Source organism: Notamacropus eugenii, chromosome 5 (genome assembly GCF_028372415.1).
Source record: "Notamacropus eugenii isolate mMacEug1 chromosome 5, mMacEug1.pri_v2, whole genome shotgun sequence".
Lineage (NCBI taxonomy): Eukaryota > Metazoa > Chordata > Mammalia > Diprotodontia > Macropodidae > Notamacropus > Notamacropus eugenii.
Window position 1 is genome coordinate 272,119,915 of NC_092876.1, and position 12,102 is coordinate 272,132,016.

Sequence of the window (12,102 nt, forward strand, 5' to 3'; positions counted from 1 at the left end):
CAAAAAGCTCACTGAAGAAAATAATTCAATAAAAATTAGAATGGAGCAAATGGAAGCTAATGACTGTATGAGAAATCAAGAAATTATAAAACAAAACCAAAAGAATGAGAAAAAACAGAAGACAATATGAATTATCTCATTGGAACAGTAACTGACCTGGGAAATGGATCCAGAAATGATCATTTAATTAATTTAAATTATTGGACTACTGAAAAGCCATGATCAAAAAAGAGCCTAGACATCACCTGTCAAGAAATTATCAAGGAAAACTGCCCTGAATTACAGAACCAGAGGGTAAAATAGAAATGGAAAGGAGATTCTGAAAGAGATCACAAAAAGAAAACTCCTAAGAATGTTGTAGCCAAATTCCAGAGTTCCCAGGTCAAGGAGAATATATTATAAGCAGCCAGAAAGAAACAGTTCAATTATTGTGTAAACACAATCAGGATAACACAAGATCTAGCAGCTTCTACACTAAGGGACCTGAGGGTTTGGAATATGATATTCCAGAGGTCAAAGGAGATAGGATTAACACTAAGAATCACCTACCCAGCAAAACTGAGTAAAATCCTTCAGGGGAAAACAAACAGAACTTCAATGAAATAGAGGGCTTCCAAGCATTCTTGTTGAAAAGACCAGAGCTGAATAGAAAATTTGACTTTCAAACACAAGAATCAAGAGAAGCATGAAAAAGTAAACAGGAAAGAAAAACCATAAGGGATTTATTAAAGTTGAACTGCTTACATTCCTACTTGGAAAAACAATATTTGTAACTCCTGAGACCTTTCTCAGTATTAGGATAGCTGGAGAGAACATATATACATACATACATACACACACATATGTGTTTATGTATATTGTATGTATACAGGGGGCACAGGGTGAGCTGAATATGAAGGGATGATATCTAAAAAAGAAAATTAAATGTTGAGAGGAATGTACTAAGAGAAAGAGAAAGGGAGAGATAGAATGTAGTAAATCATCTCACACAAAAGAGGCAAGAAAGAGCTTTTACAATGGAGGGGAAGAGGGGGAAGGTGAGAAGGAATAAGTGAGAGGGAAGGTGAGAGGAAAAGGAATAAAATAAATCCTTTCATTGGATTTGGCTTCAGGAGAGAATAACATAATCAATTGAGTACGGAAGTTCTTCTTACCCTACAGGAAAGCAGGAGGGAAAGGGATAAGAGAGGGGGGATAATAGAAGGGATGGCAGATTGGGGAAAGGGGTAATCAGAAGCAAATACTTTGGTAGAGGGACAGGTCAAAGGAGAGATTAGAATAAATGGAGGACAATACAGGATAGAGGGAAATATAATTAGTCTTTTATAATATGACTGTTATGCAAGTGTTTTGCATGGCTATACATGTATAACCTATATCAAAACTGCTTGCCTTCTCAATAAGGCTTGGTGGGGAGGGGGGAAGGGAGACAATGTGGAACTCAAAGTTTTAAAAATGAATGTTTAAAATGTTTTTACAAACAACTAGGAAATAAGATATATGGACAATGGGGTAGAGAAATCTATCTTGCCCTACAGGAAAATAGAAGGGAAAGGGATAGAGAGGGGGAAGGGGTGATAGAAGGGAGGGAAGATTAGAGGGAAGGGTAATCAAAATACATGCTGTCCTGGGGTAAGGGTAGGGGGAAGATGGGGAGAAATTTTGAAATTTAAAACTTTGTGGAACTAAATGTTGAAAACTGAAAATAAATTTTAAAAAACAAAGGTTGTTTTGATGGGGGTATATTGATATATTGAGAAATGACATATAAATAATAAAAAAGAAATATAGTTGGGTTGTTGTTTTTTTAAGAAGAGGCAATACTCCAATACAAAATTTTCTCTTTGTGCATAATAATAACTGGGAAGAGTTGTTACTTTTACTTCCCCATTAGGCAGAGTAAATCATGTGGTCAAAGCAGCCAATAAGCAGAAAATCTAAGAACTCACCATTGTCTAAATAATTTACAGCATTTAGTTCTGCAATTCTATCAGGAGAGATGATAACTGGATGAAGAATCCCTTTGAACTTCATATCAGGTCCTAAAGGCATCAAAAAATGAGAAAAAGACTTTAAGGAACCAAAATAGTTGCCCTTTTAATCTTGAAATCATGATAAAAACTGATGAATGACCAAAACATCAGGAGTTTCATTGCTTCCTTTGAAAGCATTCAATGTGTGAAGGGTTGTTCAAATCCTTTTGATCATGTTCACATGCAACAAGCTCCCTGATTTCTACATACCCACAGTGGTGTTTCCCATGACAATCGGTGCATCTGGGTACTTGGCTTTCACTTCCAGAAGTTCTCTTAGTGTTACAGGAGAAATCCAGGTTATTCGTTCCCCATAGAAAACCCTTGTTCTTTTAGGCTGTTTCTCAGCCATGATCTGGTAGAAAAACAACAAAACTTTAAGATTATCTTGTGATTGACATGTCTTGCCTACATTTTTGCTCTATTCTTGAATTGTTTACCACCTTTGAAGGAATAATGAAAATGACTTGCAATCATTGCAACAGTCTGACTCAGGAATATGAAAATAAAATTTTAACAAAAAGTATTGATCAAAAGCAAAGCAATATTTTGTTCTGTCTCAAGGGAGTATTCTCTGCCTAATAGCAGAATTTTCAATATACTTCTTGAAAAATAAAAAGTTTCCCATATTATGACACATGTATATATATGTATATACATATATATATGTTAATCATTTCTAAAAAATCATTCTACTTAGGAGATAAAAGTGAGAATGGTGGATACATGGATACATTAGAATTGTGGTTGCTACATTAGGTGACATAATCTCATGACATTTTCCAGTGACATTGGTCCATGAATTGTCTAATCTTTCCCCCTACTCTCCTTTCTTCCCATTGCACACTGAAGCAAAGTGTTGACTAGATATTATTCACCTCCAAGAAGGAACCTGGAAAATTACCCATTGCTTCAACACCTTGATACTTTATCATGAATTCTTACAGCATGGGTACAATTGTACTTGGCTTACCATTAGTTCAGGGGGGAATATAAATTCTTGGGTTGGATCCAATGGCAAAAACTCCTCTTCTTGAAAGAGTTTTTCACATGTCTTGAAAGAGAAAATCCCAGTGGTTACTTTTAGTACTCTAGTTGGCTGTGAATAAAGAGTTATAAAATAGACCCCAGAACTCAGAACTGATGCCAAGGCTCTTCTCCTTCTGGGCTACCTTTTCTTCATCTCTAGATGCGAGTGTCTAGGGATAGCTAGAAGCACCAGTGACAAAACAAATAGCAAGGGCCAACTGATGAAAAATTATTCCGCATTTTGTAACCTTTTTTCTCCCTTTTTACTTTGTATATTTTTCCCCTTTCTTTCTTTCTTTTGTTCTTTCTTTCCTTTCCTTCCTTCCTTCCTCCTTTTTTTCTTCCTTCCTTTCTTTCCTTGTTTCTTCCTGTCTCCCTTCTTTATTTCTTTCTTTCCCTCTTTCTTTGCTGTCTTTTCCAAAACCTTAAACCCAGTACACTCTGAAGTCCATAGATTAGACAATTATTGCCCTAACTCCACTTAATGGCTGTTTTCTGGATGCTCCTGGCTTCAGAGTGATTATCAATAGTAACTGTCCCTCTTTCCTTCCCAGCTTGATTTACTTATATTTTTTTTCTTTTGCTCATTAAAGGGGCCATTCCTGATTCCTTAAAGAGGCCAATTCAATGCATGGACATTACTTCACTCTAAGTGACTCCCTGAATAGGTCTTAGTCACAAAAGGCCAAGGTCTCCCATTCCATCCTGGGCTGTCTCTAGTCATCCTGATGAATATCTGGGCACTGGATCCAGATGGCTCAGGAGGAGAAAGTGAGGCTGGTGACTTTGCACAACCCTCCCTCACTCAGAACAAAGTCAAGTGCAAGTCATGTCACCATTTCTCTGATGTCATGGTCTTCTTCAAAAATGAAGGATGAACACAACAACAACTTCTCCCTTAATCTTCCTAATTTTGCTTTGCTATATAGTAATTTGCACATAGTAATTTGCACAAATATTTGCTGGATTGAATTAAATTACTTCCAGGTCCTCTTCTCTCTTTTTATTTTCACTTTTCTAGCCACCTGTCTACTATCCTCTTCCCCATTCCATCTCTTCTGCATGGGGAATGAAATGATAACAACTGTAAAAAGAAAATGGAAAGCTAAATAGGAAAAAGAAAAGCTAGTTATGGAACCTTGTAAGAGTCACTTCACTCTCCTGTCTCCTTTTTATACAAACTCTGAGGGCAAAAGTATGGCTTCTTTGTACTAAACATGATGCTGAGTTTATGTAATATGCTTCAAAGAATTATAATGAATGTTAATAGCAAGATTCGTCATTTGGTTTCTTGGGTGAAATTGATGTCCAGGGTTGAGCCAGAAGTCCTGGGCTTACTCCTTCCAAAGTTGAGAAACCTAGAGGAGTAAAAATGTCTTTTTTTGGACATCCTTTTAAAGGATCATTAGCCAACAGTGACATCAAAAAGATCTTTCCTTTTAAATCAACTTTCCCTTTTAATTATAGCAGTCATGGGGTACTTGAAAGAAGCCTGTATAAAATAAAGGAAGTGATTATGGTTCTTGAAAGAAAGTTAATAAATTGATTTGACCCCCTTTTTCCACTGAAAGAGGTTAGGAAGCGAAGCAGAAAAGAAAAATCTCCCACCCTTTTATTCATGAAGCAGTTTGCAGATAATGCCATAAAATGAACTTGATGGCTAGCATAATGCCTTGAAACAAACAATTAAATACAGCATCAAAGGGATACTTTTATGGAACTTTGATCCTATGGCAAACTATGGAAGAGGCAATGGTAGTCTTCACTTACTGTCTTCTGTTCAGTGACCTTGCTTCAAATGAGGTACTACTGGCCAGGCACCACACCAGGCTTCACAATCTGTCCTCTTCCTTCTTATCAAAACTATCAGATCTCTTCTAAATAAGGGCTAATAGTTTTCATAGGAAGGAGGAAGAAAGAATGTGAGACAGCAACAGTCAATACAGACATCACATTTCCCTGACCAGGTGGATTTGTATTTCAACAAGAGACAGTCCTTCAGCCAAAAGCAATGCTCCTCTAAGACAGAGGGAAAGATAGCATTGAGTTAGAGAACCTTCCTGGGTCCCTCAAATTGCATCATATAAAAAACCATCCCTTCTGCCTAGAGGTAAGACAAACCAGCTGCAGTCCTAGGAGGACCTTCAAAACAAACTTTTACTTAACTCACCCTGTTTCCTTGTTCAGAATCTAGCAATTCACTTTCTTCTCGATCCAAGCAGCAGATGCCATTTTCCTTACTCTGACAACAATTAGTAGCCTAGAGAAAACAAGAATAGATTTACTGCTAATTGCTAGAAGCCTTAAAGGAAAAGAATTATGGTAGCAATTAATAATTAGAGGCTTCCCTATCATATTTAAAAAGTGTAGTGCATAAGAGTGGCAGACTATACAGTGTAGAGGATGGTGGCCCTGCTTCTGACACAGATGAGCTCTTTGATCATGGGTGAGCCATTTAACTTTTCTGTGCTCCAGGTTGACTGGTCAAGACTTAGCTGTTGAACCCGTGATAGGAATTCTAGAGCACATGCCCAGACCAACCTTTTCACCCCAACGTCCCTCCCCAAATACCAGAGTTTCTGATTCTTATTGAGGAAGAGAGAGCTATATCTTATTCCCTATTTGTTTCAGCTGTATTAAGCCTAAAGACTATGCATACCGCTTGACATTCAAATGCTAGGTTTTTAATTATTCAGAATTGAAATAATCACTTAATATTAGTGAAAAGATCTGATGGATAGAGAACTGGACTAGAAATCACCAAGGCCTGGGTTCAAATTCCGTCTCTGACAAATACTCTGTGTATGAACCATAACTTTTTAGTGTTCTCTCTATAGTGAAAGTTCCTCAACAGGAGCTCTCTGCCAGGTCTATTATTGATCCTGTTCTCAGAAAGATAAATATTTAGAAGTTAATTGCACATGTGGTTTTTCTATTGGGGCCAAAGTACTGTTTGGGTTTTTTTGTTTTTGTTTTGCCATTCAATACATAGTTAGCTCCCAACATAGGTGTTATATAAAAGTAGCAAAGTCCTTAGTTTTAAAATTACCAGTGGTTACACTTGCAGGATGAAGGAAGTATGTGAAATGTTATATATTAAATGGAATATTTTGAAATAAGATTAAAGTCCTCAAGGAGCACAGTTCATTTCTTGTTCTAAACCAATAGTCTCTGACCTGGATTTGGAAAAGATTTCTCTCAACCTTTGCCAACCACCTGCTGCAAATCCAGCCTTTCTTACATGTTTACCCTATCTTACATTGCCATTCAATCTCTCCTCTTTACATAGGCTATCTTCTTCCTCATTTTCTCTTCTTGTAATCACTAGTCACCTGAAAAGGTTTGGCTCAAAAGTCGCTTGCTTAAAGAAACCTTTCCTGATTCCCCTAGTTGTAAGTTCCTTATCCCACTCCTTTCAAGGACTGTGAATCTTTTTTAGTATAAATCTTGTACTTAAAAATATGTGAAGTTATCGTATCCCCCAAGTAGTCAATTAACAAACATTTATTAAGTACCCTACTATGAGACAAGGCACCATGATAGGTATATGTGGTACGAATTTTAAAAATGAAACCATCCTTGACATCAAAGAACTGACACTGTCTTGAGATTTGAAAGAGCCATTTTGAAGGAGCATGGGCAATAGGGGAGAAGAACGAACAACATGTAAATAAATAAGTGCATGCAAAATATATGCAATACTTATAAGAATTTATGAGTATAAAATTACATAAAGTTGAATGTATATGTACAGCCTATAGGAGACTGTACACCACCTTAGGGAGGGGAAAGGAAAGGGATGGAAAGAAAAATTAGAACTCAAAATCCTACGGAAGTGAATGTTGAATCCTATAGAAGGTGAACGTTGAAAACTAAAAATTAATTAATCAATTAATTAAAAATACATAAAGTTAATAAAAGGTAATGGGGACAGGGAATCGGAGAGGGAAATGAGGAAAGGCTTCATGTAGAAGGTGGCAGGTAAACTGAAATTGAAGGAAACAAGGAACTATATGATGTGGAGGTTAAACAGGGAGTGTATTAAAAGTAGATAGCTTGTATATAGGAATGAAAATAGGAAAGAGAGGAAGTTTGACTAAACTGTAGAGTATGTGAGGAGTAGTAATGTATAAAGTCAGACAGGTAGGTTGGAAGCAGGTTATAAAAGGTTTTAAATGTGAAACAGGGAAGATTGCATTAGATAAAAAAAACCCAAACAGGAAGCCATTGGGATTTATGGAGCAGAAGTGTGACAAGATCAGACTTGTACACTGGTGAGCTGGTGAATATTTAAGAACCAGCTCTCTGGGAGGAGAAATGCCTACGCAGCATTCTTTTAAGTTTAATCTGCATTCTTAACATTTTCCTCTTCATTTTCTTAAGTATAACGAATCAACAAAGCAATAAACCATTTCCTGACTTCTGAGGTGCAAAATGCTCACATTGAAAACTTAAGTCATGCCTTCTTGGGCCAATACAAACTGGTTCCAGGACACTTCTAGACCTGTACTTTAGGAATATCAATTTGGCAGCAGTTCAGAGGTTGGATTGGAAAGACTTGAGAACATAGAACTATCAGAAGACTGCTGCAATAGTTCAAGCAAGGGAGGATGAAAGCATAGCTGGTGGTCTTGAGAGTGGAAAGATGGGGAAAGAACAAGAGATGTTAAGATGGAAAGACCAGATTTGGCATCTGATGAGAAACTGTTTGGGTACGGAGGAAAGGGAGGGGTTGAGAATGGCTCAGAGGTTTTGAACCTGAGTGCCTGGAATGGAGATATCCTTGGGGGGAAAAGATAAACAGTAGAATGTAAGCTCCTTTGTTATTTGTCTCCCTAGTTTTGGACACATTGTGGGCATGTAATAGTTACTTGTTGACTGACTGATAAAACATTCCTGTACAAGAGCTTTGAATCAAAATAGGGGAGCTAGGCAAGGAGATAAAAATAATGCTGTGGCCATATCAATAGCATTAAATACTTCCACTAAAGTCGGTTATAGCAATAATATCAAAATAATAATGATGATAATTTTAACAACTTATATTGCCATAGCACTTTAAGTTTCACAAATTAATAAACATATACATGCATACATATGTAATGTGACTTTCACACCCTCCATTTGTGAGGTGGACAGTGCAAATATAATTATCCCAATTTTATACATAAGATAATTAAGGCTCAGAGAGCTTGTGACTTAGCCACAACAATACAGGTAGGTCTCTAGTGTTCCCCTGGATAATAATAACGGATCTGTTATTATTATGCAATAATAACAGATTTAACCATATCTCCAAATCCTTCTCCCTGCCATCTCTACCCTGACTCTTGCATTTTAATTCACTGGGGAAAATTAAACAAAATGATGTTTCTTCCTTCTTACTTTACAGAAAGTCTTGCAAGCATCTACTATGGGCCGGTATCCAGTGCAACGGCACAAGTTACCTGCATGAGGAAAACAATACACCAGTGTTAACCGTGCACATGAACCTGAGTTTCAGTCTTCCCATGTATTGCCTAGTTTTTAGCTACAATGGTAAGTGTGCACATCTAAATCAGGGCACTGATGAAAACTTTGGGCCAAGCTCTCTCCTCTCTGTCAGGTATCTGGAATGCCTCATGGAGAATACTGGAAGAGGAAAAACGAAGGACACGTATTCTAACAGCTCCAATATGTTGTTCTCTAATAACAATGGATCTACGACCTTCTCCATGTGGATTTTTTCTTCACTAGTGCAAGTCACAATCAGACAATCAAAGGATTATAGTTTTACAGCTGGTGGGGAGTTCAGGGTCTAGTCCAGGGGTGGGGAATCTGTCACCTCAAGGTCATATGTGGCCCTCTAGGTCCTCAAGTGCAGCCCTTTGACTGAATCCAAACTTGGACTTAGTCAAAAAGGCCTCACCCAAGGACCTAGAAGGCTACATGTGGCCTTAAGCCTACAGGTTCCCACCCTTGGCTTAGTCCAACTTCTTCTTTTTTACAGAGGAAAAAAATGGAGCCACTAAATGGCTTGCCCTGAGTCACACAGGAAGTGGTTGAGCCAAGTAATCCATCTATGGCCCCTAGTTTTGTAAGATTCTTGTCCAAGCCTTTCAATAAATCTTCATACACAGGATATGCCCAACATACCAGAGGCCTGCCTACAAATCTTTAACATTTGATAGATATCACTTCTCTCAGTACATGACTAACTGCCCTCCTTTTCCAGTCATAAATTGACTTGGATCACAGACTTACAGAATTTCAGATTTGGAAGTGACTTCAGCAACCATCTGATCCAACTCGTACTCCCAAAGAATCCCTGTCACATTCTTGACAAGTGGTTATCCATTCTCTGTCTTAAGACCTTCAATAAGGGGTCATCTACTACTTCCTGAGGCAGCCCATTCCACTTTAATAGCTAACATTTCTATAGCTAGCATGTATATGGTGCTTACTATGTACCAGGTACTGTGCCAAACACTCTACCATTATTATGTCATTTGATCCTCAGAATAATCCTGGGAGGTAAGTGCTATTAAGATCCCCATTTTATAGATGAGGAAACTGAGGCCAACAGAGGTTAAGTGGCTTGCCCAACTAGCAAACATCTAAGCCCAAACTTGAACTTTGGTCTCCCTGACTCCAAGCCCAGTTTTCGACTTGCTGTGTCACCCATTTGCCAGTTCTTGTTGTTGGAAGTCTTTTCCAACATTCAATCTTAATTTGCCTCTTTGCAATATTCAGCTGAATCTTTGGCACCAGACAGAAAATTCCCTTCCCTCTTGTATTCGACCACCCTTCAAGTATTTGAAGACAATGACCCTGTCTCCCCTTCAGTCTTCTCCAAGAAAAATATCCCTTTGACTGATCCTCTCATGTGACATAGACTTAAGGTCCTTCACTTTCTTGCTCATTTTCTTCCATATGCCCTGTGACTTAGTAGGGATTAAGTCCTTTATACAGCTCTAGATGCAAATATCACTGGATTTTCAGTCTCGTGGATATGAATACTCTTTCTAATGAGGCAGATCAAAATCTAGCCATACTTTCTTGACCTCTACATGTCCTTCCATAAATCCTCTATGGAAAGGTTCATCCAGTTTTCTGGGGGAGTCTTCTCAACATGCAAGCTTAATCTTTTTTGTGTCATAGGCCCCTTTGGCTGTTTGGTGAAGCCAATGGACCCCTTCTCCAAATATTTTTAAATGCATAAAACACATGTGTCTATAAAGGAAATGAATTATATTAAAATCCAGTTATTAAATAAGTGTCATCAAAATATTTTAATAACAAGTTCACAGACCCTAGATTAAGAATCTCTGCTTTAGATTCCGTGCCACTACATGGGTACCAGTGGAAATCATGGGCAAGTCAACAGCAATAAATTCGGTAAATGAATTTAAGGCCCTTCAAAATCTTTCTCCAGTTTACTTTTTGAGCTTTCCTTAATATTATTACCTTTCATTCACTAATTGTTTTAGCCAAACTGGACCACTAACAGTTCTCAAAACTCCATTCTATCTCCCACTTCTTTACATTTCCTCCAGTCATCTCCTATACCTAGAGTGGTATTAAAGACAGAGTACTGGGCTTGAAGTCTTGAAGACTTGGGTTTTCATCTGGCCTCTGGTGCTGGCTAGTTCAGTGACCCTGAACAAGTCACTTAATCTCTATCTACCACAGACATTTCTCTTAGCTACTAAGTTTTAGGCTAAATAACCTATGATTGTCAATCATACATCTCCTGATGTCTCTTTTATGATGCTTTCAGTGTGCAGTTTTTGATGGGAATATACTTCAGATGATCTAGATCTACCATATCACCCCAATGCACTCTGATCATGGTATTCCATTATTTTGAGTCCCATGGTACAACTAGAAGAATATTGAAGTTAAAAAGGATGGATCTTTGTTTCAGAGAAAAGTTTGGGGTTATTAAAAACACTGCACAACTTCTTGAATGCAAATCAGCTCTTTCCTGTTCATTCCAGGTCTATTCATTGTCCATCTAGAGAGCAGATTCTTAATCTGAAGTGTATGGATTCATTTTTTAAAATATTTTGATAATTGCATTTCAACATAATTTCTTTCCTTTACTATCCTATATATTTTATTGATTTTATGGAAAGATATTCTTTTGAGAAGAGGTCTGTAGACTTTGGTAAACTGACAAAGGGGTCTAAAGGTTACAAAAAAGCTTAAAAATCCCTAATCTAGAGTATCTTTCCAAGATTTTTGTACTGAAGGACCAGCTTTATGTGCTATCCATCTAAATACACATCATAGTCTGGACAAATGACATTCTTGTTTTTGTTTTTGTTATTGAGAATTTATTCTAGGAGACACTACAGTGTCTCTGGACTTGATGCAATCTGTACAATTCCATACATTAATGGGATAATCTGAAGGACATCATCATCTATAAGGAATTACTCTTCCATTTGGATTTTGCATAATTCCATGACAGTGGCATATGCCTTCTGTGAGCAGAGATCTCCCTAATAGAATTTTATGTTAAGTATGTTACCTCTGCTGTATTTTTCAAGGACTCATATGATCTTTCATATGCATTGGAGGCACATTATTGGAGTAAAGCTTTTAAGGTGCTATTTTGCTCTACAGAATCAAATGACTTTTAATAGTCAACAACAAAAAAAGACAGTGGGATATTACAATCTCACTTTTTTACCTTTCAATTATTTCTGTGACTATAAAGTTGTTGTGCGGTCAGATACAGAATATCATTTATGAAAACCTCTCTTTCCTTTTCGTACATCCACCAATACATGGATAGATCATTTTCAAGATTTTTCTTTACTTATGAGAAATTAGACATATGGTTCAGTACTGATATTTCCTCAGTCTTTTATTTAATATAGTAACTGTCTGTGTTTTTTTTTTCCCTCACAGTCATTTGGAGTCATCTCCTCTTCTTTATATTTTTTAGCACCAATTCCTCGGTGTCCTCAAAATTGCATAATTTTCAAGATGGATCTTCTTTTCTGGGTACAGCTAGTCTAGTCTACTTGTTCTTCCCATCTTTGTTATTTCT

The 12,102-nt window shown here is 37.3% G+C and overlaps 1 protein-coding gene across 2 annotated transcripts in view; it reads right to left on the reverse strand.

Annotated features, from left to right (window-relative positions):
• LOC140506077 (aldehyde oxidase-like) overlaps positions 1–12,102 on the reverse strand; it is a 104,617-nt gene that overhangs the window by 72,477 nt on the left and 20,038 nt on the right. For both annotated transcript variants that reach the window (XM_072612839.1, XM_072612838.1), the window contains exons 6-10: positions 8,448–8,509; positions 5,233–5,322; positions 3,007–3,087; positions 2,244–2,388; positions 1,950–2,042 (exon numbers count right to left, since the gene is read on the reverse strand). In XM_072612839.1, the coding sequence (XP_072468940.1) occupies positions 1,950–2,042; positions 2,244–2,388; positions 3,007–3,087; positions 5,233–5,322; positions 8,448–8,509 (471 nt within the window). The remainder of the gene's footprint in view (positions 1–1,949; positions 2,043–2,243; positions 2,389–3,006; positions 3,088–5,232; positions 5,323–8,447; positions 8,510–12,102) is intronic.